Source organism: Pristis pectinata, chromosome 6 (genome assembly GCF_009764475.1).
Source record: "Pristis pectinata isolate sPriPec2 chromosome 6, sPriPec2.1.pri, whole genome shotgun sequence".
NCBI lineage: Eukaryota > Metazoa > Chordata > Chondrichthyes > Rhinopristiformes > Pristidae > Pristis > Pristis pectinata.
In genome coordinates this window covers 99,254,617-99,278,232 of record NC_067410.1, presented here as the reverse complement: position 1 = coordinate 99,278,232, position 23,616 = coordinate 99,254,617, and the positions used below count along the sequence as shown (strand labels likewise).

General features: G+C 39.4%; 1 protein-coding gene across 2 annotated transcripts in view; it reads left to right on the top strand.

Moving 5' to 3' along the window:
• xrn1 (5'-3' exoribonuclease 1) overlaps nt 1-23,616 on the top strand; it is a 102,818-nt gene that overhangs the window by 65,378 nt on the left and 13,824 nt on the right. For both annotated transcript variants that reach the window (XM_052018968.1, XM_052018967.1), the window contains exons 33-38: nt 757-894; nt 1,351-1,492; nt 4,734-4,831; nt 5,919-6,050; nt 14,201-14,338; nt 19,884-20,052. In XM_052018968.1, the coding sequence (XP_051874928.1) occupies nt 757-894; nt 1,351-1,492; nt 4,734-4,831; nt 5,919-6,050; nt 14,201-14,338; nt 19,884-20,052 (817 nt within the window). The remainder of the gene's footprint in view (nt 1-756; nt 895-1,350; nt 1,493-4,733; nt 4,832-5,918; nt 6,051-14,200; nt 14,339-19,883; nt 20,053-23,616) is intronic.

Sequence of the window (23,616 nt, the reverse complement as noted above, 5' to 3'; positions counted from 1 at the left end):
TGGCACACACTCAATGTTCTGACCAGTGTTTCTCCTTGAGCTCCACATCAAAGCAGTAAGCAGCTGCACAGCTTCCCCCAGCATGTCCAACACCAGCTATCCCCACACCAAGTCATGGACAAAGCATTACCGCAGGAATTTCAGCAGGTCTTTTTTCCAAAGTCTTGGCACAGCAGTGAGGAGGGCAGAGGTTCATGCCATGTTCCTGGCGCGGTCGTGTGCTCTGCCAAATTGATTTCTTCTTTATAAACTTCTAATAGTTACTTGCCTCTGAGTGTTAGACTGGATTACCAAGGATGCTATAATGAATGAACACTCTGTGGGTAGAGCAAAGCAGTGTAATTTCCATTTTCCAAATTGGTTTTCTTTGTCCTGTGTGTTGCAAATGTACAGGTGAAGTGAACTTTGACTATGTCATACTGGTATGCTAAAAGGTAACAAAATGACCTTTTAAAGGACAAGTTCATTTTAGAGCAACAAACAATCTTCCAGAGGAACTTGGCCTGCTGAGTTCCTCCAGCAGATTGTTTGCTGCTCCAGATTCCAGCATCTGCAGTCTCTTGTGTCTCCAAAGTTCATGTTTGAGCAGTTAACCCTATTTACTCATGGTATGTTACAAGAAGATTCAATGTTTTTAAAACTGTTTCAAAAACTGTTGAATATAAAATTAAATATCAAAATGAACATGAGCTTATATTCCTTTGAATGAAAACTAATTTACCACTTGAGCTGAATTGCATTATATTCATGTCATAGGATCAGCTGAAACTGGATGAGTTTTCCAATGTATGGCAGTCCTTACAAAATAATTTTGGAATTTCACCCGTCCCTATACAAAGCAATTCTCATAGTGCAGAATTAGCCTGCAAACCTTCTTCCAGTTGGCAAGAAAAGGTAAGTAGAGTCATAACATCCTTCTGTGTTGTTAAATTTTTATTTGGCCCTTTGTGTCGATGCAGATAATCTTAATATCACTTTCAAACTTGAAAACTTTGACATACTTTCAACTACAATTCATCACATGTTCCTTTAAAAGAAGTATAAAAGAATTTAAGATAGTCCAGATAACAAGCTATTTCCATTATATTTTTGCATGCTAACGAAAAGATGACCTTTGCTTTCATTTTTACTGCATCATGTTTAACAACTCTTGGAGATGTGTTGGAAAAAGTAAATGCTGAGATCATAAAACCCATGTTTTGGACAGATTGCATTAAAAATTCACATTAACTATTTTACTGCCGACTGGCAAAAGACCATCTCCATTGATCGTATCCCTCCAGGAGAATGTGATGTTATGTTTGTGTTTTGGGCACACTTTACGTTACTTACTCTTTACTACCTTCTTAGCCCGTGTCTGGTTCAGCATCCATTTCAGGAATTCCATCCCAAAATCCCACGACTGCAGAAAATAGTACGCAACCATTCAAAACAGATGGGCAACAAAAGCAGAGATGGGTACCAGGAGAGCAAGTGGCACGGAGCAGGAAAGGTAATGACTGGAATGGACTCAGTTAAACTTTGTAGTTATGGCCATATTGTTAGATGAAAATAAAACACCTAGTGTTTCAAAGATGCCAGAAGTTTTGGTACCTCACAACTATTTTGGAATTTCTTCATTTTTAGTCAGTGGTTACATCTAACAAATCTTAATTCCATCCAAGGGTTTAATACAATAAGTCTTTTTTTCAAAAAAAAATTACTCCCTTTCATTAAGGATCAGAAAGTAATAGGAAATGAAACGTGTTTGTTTTCTTTAGATTGTTTAGATGTGTTAATCCACTAAATAGATTTCACGCTCTTGTGAAGGTGAAGCAGCACAAATGCATTGGAATGAATGGCCTCCTTTGTGTTGTAAATGTCCTATGACTCTTTGAGCAGCATATTCACCACCCTGTTTGAATAACCAAATTTGGGCAAAAAGCTGATTGTAGCAGATTTGTCTTAGGCTTGGCGGAGAAAGATGAAATATAGGATTTAACAATCGATCCCTACACTTGTTTTAGGTTTTGGAATTTTTTTTATATATCCTTTATCATTGAAATTTTGACCAGATTTTAATCATTAATTTGTTTGATAAATTATATCCTTTGTTTCTTTCTAAGTTGTGAATTTTTCTCTGAAGTAAACAAATCTAATAAAAGTCAAGAAAATTGAACGTAGAGGGAATAATCAGTAGATCAGGTAACATCAGTGGAAGGAGAAGATAATGCTTCAGATTTTTCATCAGAACTCTGATATTCATAACGGTCTTTGATTAAATACTGTATGTGAGACATTTGAGGACAAACCTAGGAAAAATTGAGATTTCTGAGTAAGCAAAGTTTTCAGTTCTTTGACTCAGTGTTGATTTTTTTTCTTCAGAATGATGATAGATGTAGCCATTGTAATGAAATAAAATTGTCTTGTGAAGTATTGAGTCATGCAAAGAAAATAGGGCTGAGAATAATACTTTTATCATATTTGAAATGGTTTGGGTTATTTTACATTTTAAAAGCAAAGCTTGAGATTGATTTTTTTCATGCTTTATCTGCAGTGACCTAGAAAAAATGTATTTGTCCAAATTACAAACTAAATGAGGCTGCCTACTTTTTTACTTATTGATAAGAAGAAGTATTTTATGAAGGAAACCAGCAATGTTTCCAGAAGTATATCTTGCAAATTATGTGCCTTCATGTGTAAACAGCTGCCCTTCTATTTGTATGATGTTGCCAGGGATCAGCACATTGATGAGTAAGATGAAAATGAAGGGGTCAGAGGTAGATCTTTTGAACAGTAGAGTTACAGAGCAAATGTAGGAAGAGAAGCCTTTGTGAGTAGTTCTCTGGGTACAACCAGAAGTATGAGAATGAAATTGGGTGAATGCAATTATTGGAAGAGGAGAGTGGAGGATGGACCACACCAAGGGCTGCAGATAAGTCAAGAAAGATCTGAAGAGATTTCTGGCTCTTGCATGTTATCTGTCTTAAATTTCTCATTATACTTTCTCATATGCTTTCACCTCCTTTCAGTTTTTAAAATTTATTCAGCTATGTTCCTGTGCACTTTCTGCCCTAATTCTTCTTGGAGATAGACTCTGAACTTGGAAGATACTATCAGTTTAGCCTGGATGGTACACAAGAACCATGATGTGCTATTTACTGGCTGGAGTAGTGGTAGGGGTACCAATCATATGGTTGCTTTGTCCTGGATTGAATTAAGCTTCAAGTGTTGCAGCTCCACTCATCCTCTCATCCAGGGAAGCATAGATTATTCCGTCACAAGTTTTAACTTGTTCCTTGTAGATTGTGGGAACGCTTAGTGAGGATGAAGATTTGTGTGAAGATGTGTCATGTGCTGAAGGATACCCAGTCTCAGATCTCCACTATGATTATGTAGTTGCCCTAGTTTTGTTTTTGATTATTGGTGATCAGAGGATGTTGATGGTAGAGAAACTTGGTAATGGTAATGCCGTTGAATGGCAGGTTTAGACTTTTAAAGTCTTTCTTATTGAACATCGTCGTTGCCTAGTGTCAATGTTACACCATGTATCAACCCCATGTGTGAATATTGGCTGGAGCTTGCCGCATCAGGTATGGATTGCTTCATTTTTGAAGAGTTGTGAATGGAATAGAATTTGTGTCAATGCACATCCTATTTCTGACCTTGTAGAGGAAGGAAGGTCATTGAAGCAAATAAGATGGTGAAACATAGGACAATGATCTGAGCAACTCCTGCAACAAGGTCTTGAGGTTAGGATGATTGACAACCATAACCATCCTTCTCTATGTGAATTATTGAAGTGTTTTATCTCTGATGCTTGATAGCTTCATTTATACCCGAGCTCCTTGATATTTCTTTGAGGTCAAGGGCAGTCACTTTCATTTTATCTGTGTCATTCTGCTCTTTGCTTCTTGTTTGGATCAAGTTGTAAAGAAGTCTGGAGTTGAGAGGCCCTGGTGAAAGCCAAACTGTGAGCATTGGTGAGCAGATGACACTTAACAATCAGCAAAGCGATGATTGAGAATGGACTGAACAATAATTAGCTGGACTAGATTTGTCCTTTTTGTGGACAAGAAATAGCTGGGCAATTTTCCATGTGATTGGGTAGATACTAACATTGTAACTTTTCTGGAACAGTTTGTCTGGAAGCACAGTTAATTCTGGAGCAGATATCTTCACTACAACACCTAAGGTGTTAGCATCCCACATCCCTTGCTATAGTCAGTGCTCTGTCATTTCTTGATATCAAATTTGGTGAATCAAATTGGCTGAAATCCCACTTCTTAGGTGGGGAGTTCACGAGGAAGCTAAAATGGATCATCCACTCAATGAATGTGGCTGGACATTGGCACTCGCATGCTGTGCACTTCCATCATTGAGGTCAGGGATGTTCCTGATGCTGCCTCTCCCTGTTACCTGTTTAATTGTCAACATCCATTCATGATTAAATATCAAAGGACTGTTGAGCTTTTCTCTGATCCATTGTTTGTTATAAACTGTTCAATTGTGTATTTCTTCCAGATTTTGTTAACAACTTTATACTTGAAACATTAATTTATCTTGTATCTTAATAGATATTAACTTGTCCTATTGAGTTTCCTACTTTTACATTTCTTTCTGTCTCCATGGCTATTCAATATTTAATGTATCAGCACTCATTGCAAATGAGCTGTTCCTGGCGTCTGTCTGGCAGAATTCTTTTAAACAGTTTGTATTCTGAGAATTAAAGCTCATCATCTTGCATCCACTAGCAAAAGAGGACAACTCTGAAAATTTCAGGGCAAGGACTCGGGGACCTGAAAACTCTGGCCAGTCACTCTCATCACTTTCTAAACTGCCAAGTAAACAGGTATGTACATGTTTTCGGATTGTAACTTGGAATTTTATGTTCTGAAGTCTGCACGCAGACATTACAACATTTGTAAAACCAAACTCTCTGTGAAGACCAGTCATGCTTGATGGTTAGCAGCTGTTCATGGCTCAACACATCTTCGACTTCCACCTTTGAGTGTGCATATGTGGATGTCTGAGTCAAGTTGTGGCTCAGATGCTAGCACATCTTGCCCAGTGAGTTCTGCAGCAGAGCTGTGATGTGTTGTAAAGAAGGCTCAGATGTACATTGCCTCAGCTTTATGCTATGAATATCTGGCAAATGAGCAGCAGTTCCAACAGCACAGTGGCTCAAATGGCAGAGCTGCTGCCTCGCAGCTCTGACGGCTCAGGTCCGATCTTGACCTCTGCTGCTGTCTGTGACTGCATAAGTTTGCCCCAGCTGCTCTGGTTTCCTCCCACATCGCACAAATATGCACATTTGTAGTTAAATTAGCCACTGTAAATTGCCCCTAGTGTGTGGGTAAATGGTAGAATCTGGGAGGGAGCATATGGGAATGTGGGGACTATGAAATGGGTTAGAATAGGATCAATGTGAAAATCAGTGCTTGATGATGGGTGCAGCTTGGTCAGCCAAAGAAACCTGCTTCCATGTTGTATCTCTCTCTGACTCTATAACGTGAGAATAGGATTACTGCTTGACTCATTTTATTTTATTTTCCATTATTTGAATGTGTTGCAATTAATATTTCAATGTGTTTTTAATTTTAACTTACCATTTTGAGCATTTAATTATTTATACATTGAGTTTTTTTTTCAAATGTCTCTATCTCAAAAACATTTGACAATAGTTAAAAAGCCTTTGCTGGGCAGCAACTGGCTGAGAGTCTAAGCTTTGAGCTGAATTGAGCCCAGTGTCTGTCCTGATTGGTATCTCCCTTCACATCTGTGGGAAAATTAACAAAAGAATGCAAATGTAATCAATTTCCCAGTATTTCTTTCATCAGTGATGGCATAATTCATAGCATTGAATTGTTTAAAAACATAGTTTTAATTAAGCTTAGAACCAAAGAAAGACTGTGAAATCCTTTTGTGAAACCTTGCAGGTGTGTACTGGCAATAGTAAACAAAGTATGAAAATTCTCAGAAGGAATGAAGAGTCAAGTGAACAGAAGCCTGTTGTAGTAAACTGTCAGTCATCTTCATCTTCAACAGAAAAGAGTAATTCTTCCACCAAGGTAAGAAACCCACTTGCAGCATCAGATGTAGAGATATTGAGAGTGTTACGGACTCAGTGAAAGTCCCTTTAAGATAGAAAGTGTGTGTGTATGTGTGTGTGGGGCGTGCTTACGTCAATAGAAGATAAAGGACGTAATGACGTTGTTGAAGAAGAAAGAGAGAGAGAGAAGGGAGAGAGACACCAGCCTGCTTGTTTTCTCTAAAGAGGGATGAGAAACAATAACTGTGTTTTCCACTGAAATCCATGTATGGAAGTTGGAAGTAATCCGGTGGAGTTCACTTTGTTGCTAACCTGTAGAAGGAAACAGGTATTTGTGTGTGGACGACCACGGTTCGGATGCTTTTCGGGGTGAGGAAGTCACTACCGAGTAAACACTGAAGTGTCGTTTGGGTTCCATCGTGGAACATTTGGATTTCGTATGTACTCTCTATGTTTTCTACATCTACATCTTATCTTCAGACAACGGTGGTTGTTGAAGAAGCCCTTGCTCATGTTTCACCTTGTGGCTTGCGGAACTGAACTTTAAGAACCATTCAGGAACTGGGAGTTTTGGACTTTGTCACACACACACACGACGAGTTTAGTTTTGGGGTTAACGTTCGAGGTTTAACATTCTTGAATTCTAACATACTAACATTTTTACTTTTATTTTACGTATTATCATAAGTAGTGATTAATAAAATAGTTTTTAACACTAAATCATGCTCAGTGTGTTTCTTTTGTTGCTGGTTCGTGACAAAATTGGGGGCTCGTCCGGGATAGTTCCCAAGGTTAACGAGTGTCGTCTGGGATTGTTCCCCAGATTGACAAGATTTGTTCGGGATTCAATCCAAAGATTTTTGAGGGAGGTCTGATAAATTCTTTTTAATTGGCTTGTGTGTGTGGAAACCAGCAGCAATGGATATTAAGGCATTTTTGGAGTCACCAACCCAAAAGGGATTGGAGGTGGCGAAAAAGGATGATTTGATAAAGATTGCTACAAGGCTAAACCTTACAGAAGTAAAGCAGTCTATGAGAAAGGCAGATATTCAGAGACTGATAGCTGGGCATTATGTGGAAAAGAAGGTGTTTGAGAAGGAAGTGTTAAAACAGTTTCCTGGCAGTGAAATAGCAATTTCTGAGGCACAGGTGCAGCTGGCAAAGATAGAGGCTGAACGAGAACAAACCCAGTTAAAGATAGAGGCTGAACGAGAGCAAAATAAATTAGAAGCTGAACGAGAGCAAAATAAATTAGAGGCCGAACAAAAGATAACTCAGATGAAGTTAGAGGCTGAACGGGAACGAGAGATAACTCGGATGAAGTTAGAGGCTGAACGGGAACTAATTCGGTTAAAGTTTGAGGCAGAGGAGAAGGAAAAACAGAGGCAGCATGAGTTACAAATGAAGCGTAGGAGTTCGGAATCTGATTCTGATGATGGTTTTTCAGCCAGCAGGGAGGTTCGATTAGTCCCTCCGTTTGAAGAAGATCAGGTTGATCAGTATTTCCAACATTTTGAAAAGGTTGCTGTGAGTTCAAACTGGCCAAGGAAAGGATGGGCTCTTATGGTACAGAGTGTGATTAAAGGTAAAGCTCAAAAAGCTTATTCTGCTTTGTCTGCTGAGGATGCAGCTGATTATACCAAGGTAAAACAAGCTATTTTGAAGGCCTATGAATTGGTCCCTGAGGCTTATAGACAAAAATTCAGAGACTTGAGGAAATCTGCAGATCAGACTTATATGGAATTTGCCAATGGAAAGAGAATATGTTTTGAACGATGGTGCCTGGCTAAAAATGTAGATGGGGATTATGATAAATTGAAAGAATTGATACTGGTGGAAGACTTTAAAAGATGTGTTCCAGCTGAATTAACAACATATTTAAATGAAAAGGCAGTGGAAACTTTACAAGAAACTGCTAGGTTGGCAGATGATTATGCTTTAACCCATAAATCCAAATGGGAACAACCTAAAACCTTTCAAAAGAGTTACAAGGACAATCCAGGTAAACCAGAGATTAAATTGGGAGGTAATCAAAAAGGAAAAGATGAAAAGAAGCCAGGGCTGGAGAAAGCTGTTGAGCGTACTTGTTATTACTGTAGGAAACCTGGCCATGTGATATCTAATTGTGCCCTTTTGAAGAAAAAGAAGGAAGCTGGGCCCAATGCTTGCTTTCAGGCAATTAAAAATCAAAAAGGTTTAGGAGATGCTGTTAAAGACCAGTCCTTGCAAGAGGGAAAAGCGGAAAAGTTGGAGGAGGTGAGAAAAGAATTCCGTTCGTATGTATCAGAGGGTTTTGTTTCACTGAATGATGAGTCACCCCAGGTGCCAGTGAAAATTCTTAGAGATACTGGGGCTAGTCAATCTCTCTTGCTGGACAGTGTTTTAAATTTTGGTGAAGAAAGTGACACTGGTGAAGTAAATCTAGTACGAGGCGTTACAGGTGAGACCATGTCTGTCCCTTTTCACAGGGTGATTTTAAAGTCAAAGTTCGTAGAAGGACCAGTCGAGATAGGGATAAGACCTAGTTTGCCAGTGGAAGGAGTTTCTTTGTTATTGGGAAATGACCTTGCAAATGGAGAAAGTGATCCTGTGGTACGGTTAACGACCAAACCAAGGATTGATGAGTCTGAGAATGATCCAGATGTTTACCCATCATGTGCAGTGACTCGAGCTAGAGCTAGAGAATTAGCCAAGACAGACAGTCCGGTGCAGTCTGATGTGGTTCCTTGTGACAGTCCTAAACAGGAAGAAAATTATGATGCCTTATCTGAGACTTTTCTGTCTTCACTGGAGGATCAACATCCTTATACTGAGCCTGAATTTAAAGATTTGTCTTTGTCGAGGAAGGATTTTATGGTGGAACAGACAAAGGACCCTGAGTTGACAGAATTGAAAGAAAAAGCTCTCTCATGTGAGGAGATTGAAAAGGTGCCAACTGGATACTATGTCAAAAATGGAGTGTTAATGAGGAAATGGAGACCTCCTCATGTTTCTGTTACTGAGGAATGGGAAGTTATTCATCAGGTTGTTGTTCCAAAAGTTTATAGGGATGAGATTTTAAACCTGGCCCATAGTATGCCTTTGGGTGGTCATTTTGGTGTGAATAAAACTGTAGGGAAGATCTTGAAACAATTCTATTGGCCTGGTTTGAGAAAAGATGTGGTGATGTTTTGTCGAACCTGCCACACATGTCAGATGGTAGGTAAACCAAATCAAAAACCCCCTGTGGCTCCTTTGAAACCAATTCCTGCTTTTGGTGAGCCCTTTTCGAAGGTGATTGTGGACTGTGTTGGCCCCTTACCAAAGTCTAAGACTGGAAATCAATATTTGTTAACCATCATGTGTGCCACTTCTAGATTTCCAGAGGCAATACCCCTTAGAAATATTAAGGCTAAGACGGTGTCAAAGGCTCTTGTAAAATTTTTTACCTTGTTTGGTTTGCCAAAAGAAATCCAATCTGATCAAGGTAGTAATTTTATGTCAAAAATTTTTCAACAAATAGTCTATGAGCTGGGAGCAAAGCAGATTGTATCATCTGCATATCACCCAGAATCTCAAGGAGCTCTGGAGAGATTTCATTCTACTCTCAAAAATATGCTGAAGACTTATTGCTTTGAAAACACCAAGGATTGGGACGAAGGTATCCATTTACTTTTGTTTGCCGTTAGAGAATCGATCCAGGAGTCAATAGGATTTAGTCCGTTTGAGCTTGTGTTTGGACATAGGGTGAGAGGACCTTTGGAGTTGTTCAGAGAGCAATGGGTTAATGAGGAAGTTCACTTGAGTCTGTTGGACTATGTCCAAAAATTTAAAACTCGGTTGGAGAGAGTCTGCCAGCTAGCGAGAGAGAATCTGAAAACAAGCCAGATAAGAATGAAGACATATTTTGATAGACGTGCTCGGCCTAGGACATTCGCAGTGGGGCAAAAGGTGTTGGTATTTTTCCCTAGCCAAAATAATCCCTTGCAAGCTCGTTTTTCTGGACCCTATGTTATTGAATCTCGAGTGACTGATCTAACATATATAATCAAAACACCAGATAGACGCAAGAAAACACAACTCTGTCATGTAAACATGCTAAAACCTTATTATGAGAGGGATTCAGTTGTGGCCTTGGTGGATGGTGTAAAGGTTGTTTCTAGAATGCCTGATGTTGATGTTGAGGAAGGCCAATTTAGACCAAATATTGTTCCATCGAAACTAAAAAACCAAAATATCCTGGAGAACCTTGAAACGAAGTTGGACCATTTACAAGTTTCACAAAAACACCAGATGAGAGAATTAATTTTAAAATTTAAAAATCTGTTCCCAGATGTTCCAAACAGAACATCGGTAATTACCCATGATGTTGATGTTGGGGATGCAAAACCAATCAAACAACACCCATATCGAATGAATGTGGAAAAAAGTAAACTTGTTGATCAGGAAATAAAATACATGTTGGAAAATGATATTATTAGACATTCTACTTCAAATTGGAGTTCGCCCTGTGTTATTGTACCTAAACCTGATGGAACTGTTAGATTTTGCACAGATTACAGGAAAGTGAATGCTGTAACAAAGTCAGATGCTTACCCTATTCCTAGGGTGGATGATTGCATAGACAGAGTGGGAAAGGAAAAATTTCTTACATAGATTGACCTATTAAAAGGGTACTGGTGTGTTCCATTAACAGATAGAGGAAGGGAAATTTCAGCCTTTGTAACCCCTTCTGGATTGTATGAATACAATGTTTTGCCATTTGGAATGAAAAATGCTCCGGCAACATTTCAAAGAATGATTAATTCAGTGATTCATGGATTAAAACATACAGATGCCTACATTGACGACTTAGTGACTGGGAATGATACTTGGGAAGATCACATCTCTGCGTTAGAAAGGTTGTTTGAAAGACTTTCCAAGGCTAACCTTACAGTTAACTTGGCTAAAAGTGAATTTGGCCATGCCACTGTGACGTATCTTGGTTATGTTGTAGGTCAAGGCAAGCAAGCTCCTGTTCAGGCAAAAGTTCAAGCAATATCTGAGTTCCCTATTCCCACAGGTACGAGGACTGTTAGAAGATTTTTGGGAATGGTTGGATATTATCGAAAATTTTGTAAAAATTTTGCTGATATTGCTCTTCCCCTAACTAATCTTCTGAAGAAGGGAGTAAAGTTTGTTTGGACAGATTCTTGTCAAGAAGCATTTAAGAAGCTGAAAGCCATTTTATGCTACCATCCTGTGCTCAGAACACCTGACTTTGAAAAGCCATTTTCATTAGTGGATGCCAGTGATGAAGCTGCAGGAGCTGTGTTGTTGCAGAAGGGTGACCTTGATGATATTGACCATCCTGTAGCTTACTTTTCAAAGAAATTTAATGAGCATCTAAAGAATTATTCCACCATAGAGAAAGAATTACTGTCGCTTGTTTTAGCCTTGCAACATTTCAGTGTATATGTTTGCACTGCTCAGAAACCATTGACTGTGTTTATAGATCATAACCCATTGGTGTTTCTGAGCCGAGTCAAAAACAAGAACAGAAGGCTGTTAAACTGGAGTTTAATTTTGCAAGAGTTTGATCTCATGATAACTCACATTAAAGGCAAAGATAATGTGATTGCTGATTGTCTTTCCCGATGTTAAATGGGAAACATGTATCTGTACTAATCTGATAGTCTGTAGTTGTGTAGCATGATAATTATTAACATTAACTATGCGCGGTTAAAATTTTCTTGGGAAAATTTTTTTTTTAGGTGGGAGGTGTTACGGACTCAGTGAAAGTCCCTTTAAGATAGAAAGTGTATGTGTGTGTGGGGCGTGCTTACGTCAATAGAAGATAAAGGACGTAATGACGTTGTTGAAGAAGTAAGAAGAAGAAGAAAGAGAGAGAGAGAAGGGAGAGAGACACCAGCCTGCTTGTTTTCTCTAAAGAGGGATGAGAAACAATAACTGTGTTTTCCACTGAAATCCATGTATGGAAGTTGGAAGTAATCCGGTGGAGTTCACTTTGTTGCTGACCTGTAGAAGGAAACAGGTATTTGTGTGTGGACGACCACGATTCGGATGCTTTTCGGGGTGAGGAAGTCACTACCGAGTAAACACTGAAGTGTCGTTTGGGTTCCATCGTGGAACATTTGGATTTCGTATGTACTCTCTCTATGTTTTCTACATCTACATCTTATCTTCAGACAACGGTGGTTGTTGAAGAAGCCCTTGCTCATGTTTCACCTTGTGGCTTGTGGAACTGAACTTTAAGAACCATTCAGGAACTGGGAGTTTTGGACTTTGTCACACACACACACGACGAGTTTAGTTTTGGGGTTAACGTTCGAGGTTTAACATTCTTGAATTCTAACATACTAACATTTTTACTTTTATTTTACGTATTATCATAAGTAGTGATTAATAAAATAGTTTTTAACACTAAATCATGCTCAGTGTGTTTCTTTTGTTGCTGGTTCGTGACAAGAGGCGCAGTAAAAATGGATGATTAGGATTTTTGAGCTGGGGAAGATGCAATTAATTGTGAATAATTGATTGGTACTTGAATATTTTTATCGAGGTAGTGCAAATGGATTATTGCGTTTCAGTAGTCTGAATTAAGGACTAGGATTTAAATTGGAATTTCTCCTGTAACTTTTACATGGTGTAAGAAGTTGTTTTGATGATGGTTGCACTAGAAAGACGTGAAAATTAAGACTGAAAAAAACAAAAAGGGCTTGGGAAGAGTAGCAAGAAAAGATGACTAATTATGTATTATTTGTCTCTTGTAGTATTGCATATTTTAAGACCAAGTGTATTCTTTGAAAGAAATTCTATTGATTTAAATGGGGTAATTCTGTGCTCAAGGTCTCTAGAGAAAAGCTCATTATTCTAGTAGGCAAGTCTAGAAACAGTGGGTAATTTTCCTGTTAGAACTAGTTTGTTCAGCTTTTACTTAACAAAAAATAGTGAAATTCTGGAACTCTTCCCACCTGCCTCCACCCTTATAAAAAAAACTGTTGAGGAAGTCAGTTGAAAGTATATGGATTGGTTTTGATATTTTTTTGATTAGCAGTATTAATGGATGTGGAACCATGGTGGAAAAATGAATGAAAGATACAAAACAGCTATCGATGATGGAACAGGCTCAAGAAACTGCATGCTCCATTCCCAAACCTTATCCACTTGGCCGAAAGGGAAGGGGTACAAATTGTTAATAACAATAATTAAAATAACATATTTACAGTTGAACAGAGTGCAAGATTCACCCAACCAAGCATGAAAGATCACCCAGATGTTGAATAATGTGATTCTAAGATGATCAGTGTAAATGTGGTTAGTTGATGCAATGAAATTAATATCTTTTGATCTGGAAACTGAAGCACTGAATGTAAGAGCATCTATAGATGACAGTTAAATGTTTCTTTTTCTATTCTCTTTCCCCTTCTCACACATTTTCTGTCTATATTTATATAGAACTTGCCCCTAATATTTGCCTTAGACCATTGAATCCTTAGACCATTTCAATTTGCATGAATGTAAATACATATCTTACTGAATATAGCATATTCTATTATATTAAGTAATATCCTCACTTTTTAGTTTGGCCACAATGTCATTGAAGAGTGAAGATCTAAAGATTTTATGCTTCAAGTTGAGTTTGATCTTTGGATTTCTACAACTCTGGAAGGCAAAATCATCCTCATGAAATTTTTTCATACAATTTTTGTTTGATGTCGTGCTGGTTGTTGTGATCTTCTTCTCTATGATTACACTGTTTAACATACAGTTGGAAAGGTTCGGGGATAGTAAGGGTTTAGGAGGATATGGGTCAAATGCAGGCAAATGGGGCTAGCTCAGGAAGCCACCTTAACCGGCATGGACAAGTTGGGCTGAAGGTCTGTTTCTGTGCTGTGTAGTTCCATGACTGTATTTCTTATATCATGAAAACGCGTTATTTTTTTAAACAAAAGAAATTCTCAATGGAAGCTGATTTTGCCACCATGCCCTATTTTGTTGTCAGCTAATAAATGATGTATTTCTAATCTCATTTTGTCTTAACCTTTGGTCTTTGTTTTTTTTCAAAGATAAACACCATGTTTTTACATCTGCTGCCTTTCAAAATTGCTCCGAGGATTTTGAGCTATCCTTTGTAGTTGCAATTTTACTTGAATTTGTATTTGATGTTACCATGCAATATGTCAACAGGTCTCATCTGATTTTGAAGAACTGTTAGTTTCATTAAAGACATCCAGTGGACAAGCAGGGAAAGATGCACAAGACTCACAGTCCAAAGAAAATAAGGGAAATAATGGAGAACCTTTATCCCCACAGTCTTTTGCAATGGTAAGTATTGTCAAGGAAGTTACGTTGTTGATATTTTAAAACTACCCAAAGCAAAAGGGGATTATAAATTTTCTATTAACTGCAACATTTGTGCTTCTGAGAAAAGCAATGTCCAAGTCCTTAGCAATAATTTCATGTCCTGTTCACTTCATGAGTTTTGGCTTTTGGTCAAATTTTGCAACAATTTAGCAACACATTACTCCTGCAGAGTTCTGTCAAGCATTGTCTGATGCTCAGCTGCAAATATTAAGGTAGCTCTTTAGAAAGATTCTTCAAGGATGTGGTGGTCTCAACAGGCATCTCTAGGAAATTAAAGCAACTTGTAGATTTGAGGCTGCTGGGAGGTCAGTAATACTTGTAAGTTTTTGGTGCTGATCAGTGATCTCAGGTTTGGTTTCTTGGCCTTGTTTTAAAATTACTTCTGCACAGTGCCTGACAGCTGTTAGATACGTGCCGGCATTATTCTGCATAGTGCATTCAGTACCTAATCTATGTATCAAAATTCAGACATCAAACTTTACTCCAAGTGTCCCTGCACCCAATCTGCTCACATTTAGCATTGTATAGGGAGTAAGTCATGACTTATTAAGGGTACACCAATAAGATAGAAGTAATCAAGAATGAAAAATGGTAGTCAAGGTTTTTGGGGAAAAAAAATGAAATGAGTGGCAGCAGCATTTTCAAAAAAAGAGCAAATCAAACAAAATATTACCTGCGTTAGTTTTTCCACTAACATATTTATTTACTACTGGAAAAAAGACTTAGCAGCATAATAAATAAATTAAAAATAAAATTTTATTCAAAACTTTTACATGTTATACAGCATGGAGACAGGTCCTTTGCACTATTGTGTTCATGCTAGCTGCCAAATATTTGTGGTGTGTTTGGATTTTCAGAAGGCATTTGATAGGGTGCCACATAAAAGGCTGATGCACAAGATAAGAACGTGATATTGAGGGCAATGTATGAGCATGGAGTGAAGACTGGTTGTCGTATAGAAGAAAGAGTTGGGGTAAATGGGTCTCCTTCAGGCTGGTCGGAAGTAAGTAGTGGAGTGCCTGAAGAATCTGTTCTCGGCCCTCAATTTTTTGCGAGTTATATTACTGACCTTGAGGACAAGGCAGAGTGTGAGGTGTCCATATTTATTGATGACATGAAAATAAGTGAGGAGGGCATGTTGTGATGAAAATATTTGAACTCTGCAGCAGGATATAGGTAGTTAGATTGAGTGGGTGAAAGCTTGGAGACCAGCACCAATGATGGAAATGATGCACTCTATGCCATTAAACATCACTTGATCTTTGTAGGCAGCATGTTTCCTGTTCATAGCGAGCGCCATTCCTTTGTTGCTGACTACAGTATTCAGTCCAAGGTGCAAATTGGGCACAGTGGCTAATGAGATTCACCTATGTAAAAAAAAAACTCCTGAAAAGATTAAGTTCAATGCTGACAAATACAAAGTTCTGGATTAGAAAATGTGAAAATGTACATTTCTTATGAGATGGTAAAATGCTCGAGCTAGTCAGTCAAATAAGGGTCAAGTGTTTTGCTGGATGGATTATGAAATCTGGCCGTTCATTTCTTGCACAGGTGTAGAGTGCTTTAAAAACAATTGGTTTATCGGTGAGGATATTATTTATTCCACTATAGATGGTTTAAAAGCTGAATCTTCTCTTGGCAAGTCAATTTCTGTTATGTTTTACTCTCTTCATCTTTCCTATTGCATATAATTATTAGAGGGTTAAAGGATATTTACAGTGTTGATTCTGAAGTACATTTATTCTGAAGTATTATTTATTGAGGAAGTTTTCCTCCTTGTTGCTTAACTCGCTTAAAAAGGAAATAAGATAGAGTATTGAGCAAGTGTGAGGTCATTTTGGAAGGTCAAATGTAAGGGGAAAATGTACAGTTAATGGCAGGACCCTTAACAGCAGTGACGTGCAGAGGGATCTTGGGGTCCAAGTCCATACCTCCCTGAAAGTGGTCACGCCAGTAGATAGGGTGGTAATGAAGGCGTATGGCATGTTTGCCTTCATTAGTTGGGGCATTGAGTATAAGAGTAAGGAAGTAACATTGCAGCTATATAAAACTATAAACTTTGGTTAGGCCGCACTTGGAGTTTAGTGTGCAATTCTGGTCATCCCATTGCAGTGAGGATGTGGAAGCTTTGGAAAGGGTGCAGAAGAGGTTTACCAGGATGCTGATTTGAGCTATCAGGAGAGGTTGGACAAACTTGGTTTGTTTTCTCTGGAGCGTCAGAGGATGAGGGGAGACCTGATATAAATTTACAAGGTATGGTTAACAGTCAGAATCTTTATTCCCAAGGTAGAAATGTCAAATCCTAGAAGACGTGCCTTTAAGGGGAAAGTTTAAGGGTGATGTGTGGAGCAAGTTTCTAAAAAAAAGTGATGGGTGCCTGGAACAGGCTGCCAGGCAGAGAGGTGAAAGCAGATACAATCGTGTCATTTAAGAGGCTGTTGGATCGACACATGAATATTCAGGGAATGGCGGAATGTGGATCATGTATAGGCATTTGAGAATTCGTTCAATTTGGCAGCATGTTCAGTGCAGGCATTGGGGGCCAAAGGGCCCATTCCTGTGCTGTGCAGTTCTATGTCTGAAACGTAAACTTATGCAAATTTTCCAAGACTTGGAAAATTTGATGAGAAGCTGTCAAATAGTCCTGTTTTCAAGTTGAATGTGATACAATTATATAAGATTTCTTTAAGTCATTGGTACAATATGAACAGTTTTTAAATGAAGATGAAGTAAATTCCTTTTGGAAAGAATTTGAAAAATGAATGTGGAATTTAACGAGTCTTAAAGAGGCATGATGGACCAGTTGTCTCTTCACAGGAAGGTTAATATGTTGTGCCATTTCCTTCTGTTACTTTCCAGTCTCAATGAAGTAGAGTAAAACTCCATTAATCCAGCATGCTCAGAACACTGGTGATGCCAATTTTTCAATTAGATGTTATTCCTATTAATATTTCAGCGCACTTAATTTGCTGCTGTTTTAGATGTTGCACAGTTGAATAATATTTTCTCGAGAATCGATAAGTTTCTGAACAAGGTAGATTTTGAGTTAGAGTGGGAAATGATGGGTTTCAAGGGAATGCAGGAAACAATCCAGTGGGTTTCAAGGGAGCCTGGGAAACAGCCCAATGCATTTCTGAGGGAGCCCGGGGACTGGTCTCAGTAAGCCATATGGCGGGCAGTTAAGATTTCCAAATAGTTGGATAGCGGGTCATCAGAATAAGGTTTATTATCACTGGTGTATGTCATGAAATTTGTTGTTTTGTGCCAATAGTACAGTGCAAGACATTAAAAATTACTTTAAGTTACAAATATAAATAAATAGTGCAAAAGAGGAGAACTGAGGTAGTGTTCATGGACTGTTGAGAAATCTGATGGTGGAGGGGAAGAAGCTGTCCCTAAAACGTTGTGTGAGGGTCTTCAGGCTCCTGTACCTCCTCTCCAATGGTAGCAATGTGAAGAGGGCATCCTGGATGGTGAAGATCCTTAATGATGGCTGCCGCTGCCTTGGAGCACCGCCTCTTGAAGACATCCTCGATGGTGGAGAGGGTTGTGCCCATGATGGAGCTGGCTGAGTCTACAACTCACTGCAGCCTCTTTTGATGCTGCACATTGGAGCCTCCAAACCAGGCAGTGATGTAACCAGTTAGAATGCTCTCCACCATATATCGGTAGAAACTTGCAAGTGTCTTTGGTGACATACCAACTCTCCTCAAACTCCTAACAAAGTAGAGCAGCTGACGTGCATTCTTTGTGATTGCATCAGTGTGTTGGGCCCAAGATAGATCCTCCGAGATGTTGATGCCCAGGAACTTGAAGCTGCTCACCCTTTCCATCGCTGACCCCTCAGTGAGGACAGGTGTATGTTCTCCCAACTTCCCCTTCCTGAAATCCACAATCAATTCCTTGGTCTTGCTGACGTTGATTGCAAGGTTGTTGTTGCGACACCACTCAACCAACTGATCTATCTCGCTCTTGTACGCCTCCTCATCGCCATCTGGATTACCGGTGTTTTACTGCTTTGTAATATGTAATCATCAGGTATATTATTTAGTTATGAATTCAACCCAACATTAATATAACTAAAGTGAAAATTGCAGACGAAGAGTAACTTGTAGCAGATTGTTTGGTTCAGTGGTGAGTTCCAAATGTTACAGTACTCGTATCGCTTATGAGTTCTGAGATGAACATAGTAACAATATCTGAATGAACTGTACCAATAAAATTGAAACAAAAACAAATGTTGGATGCCATCATCATGTCAGAGAAACAGTTGATGCTTTGAGCCAAGGACCCTCCTTCAGAACTGGAAAAGTGAGAAGGGGGAGGGGGAGAGAACAGAGGATATGTCTGATAAGGAACGAGCTCAAGATGTCAAAGTAACAATTCCTTTAAAATCTGACCATTGTAACCGAATGATTCCAAGATAAATTTAAACAAAGCATCTTGAAATAAAATCACATGTCTTGGAAAAAGAAATGGTGGTAGGGTGGGGGGCTGCTTACCTGTAATTGTTAAATTCAGTATTAATCCCAAGTGTTACAACTTGCAGAAGAAAATGAGGTGTTCTTCCTTGAGCAGAGTTTGTGCCAAATTTAAAATATTTTGCAAAAATGATGCTGTGGCAGAGGTATTCAATAGGATGCCAATCAGGCAAGTATAAAACCAAAGGTTTATATTTTCTTTGACCTTCTTTAAAAAGAAACAAAATCTAAATGTGTCTTAAAGCTGTTTCACATTACGTGCAAACATCTATTTGTATATGTGTGGTATGTGAGATGAACTTGCCTATCAGGATGGATTTAGCAGTTGAGTGAGTTTAAATGTATTGGATAACAAATTTGTAAGGGGTCTTCCCAATGTTCTCTGCACACTCTTGAAACAATATAACCTCCAGCATGGCATTATTAATGCCCATGTGGACTTATGAATAAATTGCAAATTAATAACCGAAGCTGTGGACTCGGGACCCCTGAGATCCCACTTTACATCAATGCTCCTGCCTTTAGTTGTGTCCTGTCCCTGCACGTCTGAAGCAAATTAATGAGAGTGTTAAAGCAGACATTAGCCCTCTTCTCACTTTTCTCCCCTGCACCGCAGCCCCCCCCCCCCCATCAAGTCAACTGAAGTTCCACCCAGCAACTAAATTCCAGAGGGTGGGACTTTTTTTTAATTGTTTAAGATCAAGGAGAATAATATATTGCAAACCACCTTTGTGTGGAAAAAGCTGGCAGAAAATATAATTTACCCCCTGTCCAACATTTTAAGTCAAGGAGTCCAAAACTGAATATGATATCTGCAAACCCTGACTTAGATAATCTGTAGTTGAAAATATTCTTCTCTTAATCTATATTAACTGATTGAACTTTCTAATTCTTACCCTGCTCCCACAAAGTAGTATTCTGGTTCTAACAAATGATGAATTCTGACTGTTTCCTTGCGTTTTGATTTTTGGATGTTTGGAAAACTTTTGACTTAATGTAATAAATATTTTTGATTTTGCTGATAGAAAGGAACACAAATGTTAAAGGAGATTCTGAAGATAGACGGAGCACATTCAACCCCTGAGAAAGAAACTAACATATCTTCTAATGTAAAGCAAGACACGTCTCCAGCTGCTTCAGTCCATCATGAGAAAGCAGGATATACCTCCCACCAGCGTCCATTAAAAAAACTTGGTAAGTCGATCACCATTTTAACATTAGTCTTACTAAGGATAAATTCTACTGTTACCAATAAAATACAACACACGATAAAAACACACCAGACACTGACTAACCTGACAACTATGCTTTATTAATCACAACTGATTTGAACAACTCAAAGGTTCACCACGTAGTTTCAAACAATCACTTAACTTTAGTTTTACTGCTCTCTTAGGTACTTGATCTCTTGTGTCACTAACTTTCTCTCTCCTCTTTCATGGTGATTATCATTCCATTTAGAGTAATGATTACTTTCACAGTGGAAGTCCTCTTGCACCTTTCCCTATTGAAATGGAAGACCTGTTGATGACAATGAATGATGACTGGCTCTCTGAATGCTAAAATTTGTAATATTATATGCTTGTGACCTCACATCTCCACACATATTTGAAGCTTCAGTAAAAATTAGCAATGGCAGACTATTTACCTTTCTTGACCATGTTTTATTGTCAAAATCAACGTTACACCACCTAAAGTTTGATGCCACAGAACTTCGCTTCCCCCAGGTAAATTTGAATGAAATGTATAATTTACCATTTGAACAGGTGTCATGTCCATAAAATTATTCTGAGAACTCTCTCCGTTTAAGTAGCAGTCAACTTGCCAACAGCAAAAATTTATTGCTGATGCTTTTTTGACCATTATTTATTTTTGTCAATTTCAATTTTCTTTCAGTTAGGAATTTAATGTGTATATGTCATGGGGAGATGGATACCTTGGTTCACATAACTGAAAATGTGACTTGAGGAACTCTTGAATATTTTTGATGGTTAATTTTTTATTTTTAGAGGTGGTGAGGTGAGTGAGTTTACATACGATCATACGAATGTTTATTATCACTGAGTTTATTATCACTGACATATGTCGTGAAATTTGTTCTTTTGCTGCAGCAGTACAGTGCAAGACATAAAAAATCACTATAAGGTACAAAAATAAATAGTACAAAAGAGGAATAATGAGGTAGTTTTCATGGACCATTCAGAAATCTGATGGTGGAGGGGAAGAAGCTGTTCCTGAATCGCTGAGTGTAGGTCTTCAGGCTCCTGTACCTCCTCCCCAATGGTAGTAATGTGAAAAGGGCATGTCCCGGATGGTGAGGGTCCTGAATGATGGATGACGCCGCCTTGAGGCACCGCCTCTTGAAGATGTCCTCGATGGCGGGGAGGCTTGTGCCCATAATGGAGCTGGCTGAGTCTACAACTCCTACATCCTCTTTCAATGCCGCGCATTGGAGCCTCCACACCAGGCTGTGATGCAACCAGTCAGAATGCTCTCCACAGTTCATCTGTAGAAACTTGCAAGAGTCTTTGGTGACAGACCAAATTTCCTCAAACTCCTAATGAAGTAGAGCCACTGGCGTGTCTTGTTCATGATTGCATCAGTGTGTTGGGCCCAAGATAGATCCTCCGAGGTGTTGACACCTAGGAACTTGAAGCTGCTCACCCCTTCCATTGGTATTGATTTATTATCCTCACTTGTACCGAGGTACAGTGAAAAGCTTGTCTTACAAACCAATCGTACAGGTCAATTCATTACACAGTGCCGTTACATTGAGTTAGTACGAAGTGCATTGATGTAGTACGGGTAAAAACAGTAACAGTACAAAGTGTCACAGCTACAGAGAAAGTGCAAGGTCACAACAAGGTAGATCATGTGGTTATAGTACATCTCATTGTATAAAGGAACCATTCAATAGTCTTATCATGGTAGGGTAGAAGCTGTCCTCAAGTCTGGTGGTACGTACCCTTAGGCACCTGTATCTTTGACCCGATGGAAGAGCAGAGAAGAGAGAATGTCCCGGGTGGGTGGGGTATTTGATTATGCTGGCTGCTTCACCAAGACGACGAGAGGTAAAGACAGAGCCCAAGGAGGGGAGGCTGGTGTCTGTGATGCGCTGGGCTGTGTCCACAACTCGCCGCAGTTTCTTGCGGTCCTGGGCGGAGCAATTGCCGTACCAAGCCGTGATACATCCTGATAGGATGCTTTCTCTGGTGCATCGGTAAAAGTTAGTGAGAGTCAAAGGGGACAAACCAAATTTCTTTAGCCTCTTGAGGAAGTAGAGGCACTGGTGAGCTTTCTTGGCCATGGCATCTACATGATTTGACCAGGACAGGCTGTTGATGTTCACTCCCAGGAACTTGAAGCTGTCAACCCTCTTGACCTCAGCACCATTGACGTAGACAGGTACATGTACACCGCCCCCTTTCCTGAAGTCAATGACGAGCTCTTTTGTTTTGTTGACATTGAGGGCAAGATTGTTGTCATGACACCATTCCACTAAGCTCTCTATCTCTTTCCTGTACTCCGATTCATCGCTGTTTGAGATATGGCCTACGACGGTGGTATCATCTGCAAACTTGTAGATGGAGTTAGAGCAGAATCTGGCCTCACAGTCATGAGAGTACAGGGAGTAGAGTGAGGGCTGAGGACGCAGCCTTGTGGGGCACCAGTGTTGAGAATAATCGTGCCGGAGGAATTGCTGCCTATCCTCACTGATTGCGGTCTGTTTGTTAGAAAGTCAAGGATCCAGTTGCAGAGGGAGGTGTTGAGTCCTAGGTCTTGGAGTGTGGTGATGAGCTTGCTTGGTATTATTGCATTGAAGGCAGAGTTGTAGTCAATAAACAATAGTCTCATGTAGATGTATTTACTGTCCAGATGCTCCAGAGCTGAGTGTAGGGCCAGGGAGATGGCATCCGCTGTAGACCTGTTTCAGCGATAGGCGAATTGCAGTGGGTCCAGGTTGTCTGGTAGGCTGGAGTTGACGCGAGCCGTGACCAACCTCTCAAAGCACTTGATGATGGTGGATGTCAGAGCCACTTGTCGGTAGTCATTGAGGCATGTTACCTTGCTTCTCTTTGGTACCAGGATGATAGTGGCCTTCTTAAAACAGGAGGGTACCTGAGATTGAAGCAGGGAGAGGTTAAATATGTCTGCAAATACTTCTGCCAGCTGATCAGCACAAGATCTGGTCATTGCTGACGCCTCAATGAGGACAAGTGTCTGTTCTCCTGACTTCCCCTTCCTGAAGCCCACAATCAGTTCCTTGGTCTTGCTGATATTGAGTGTGAGGTACAAGAGTGAGATGGATTGGCTTGGTTGAGTGGTGCAACACCACTCAACCAGCCAATCTTATGTCACTCTTGTACGCCTCCTCATCGCCATCTGAGATTCTGCCAACAACAGTGGTGTCATCAGCATATTTATAGATAGCGTTTGAGCTGTGCTTAGCCACACAGTCATGAGTGTAGAGAGAGTAGAGCAGTCAGCTAAGCATGCATCCTTGAGGTGCACCTGTATTGATTGTCAGTGAAGAGGAGATGTTACTACTGATCTACACTGACTGTGGTCTCCCGGTAAGGAAGATTTAAAAGCAGAAGTAGGCTACTTGCTCCTTGACCCTTTTCCGCCATTTAATGAGGTCAGGCTCATGTGATTGTAAACCTCAACTCTGCAATTCTTTTATTCTGGTAACTTTTCACCCCCTTGCTTATTGTATCTATCTACCTTTGTCAATATTCCACCGTTCTTTGAGAATGA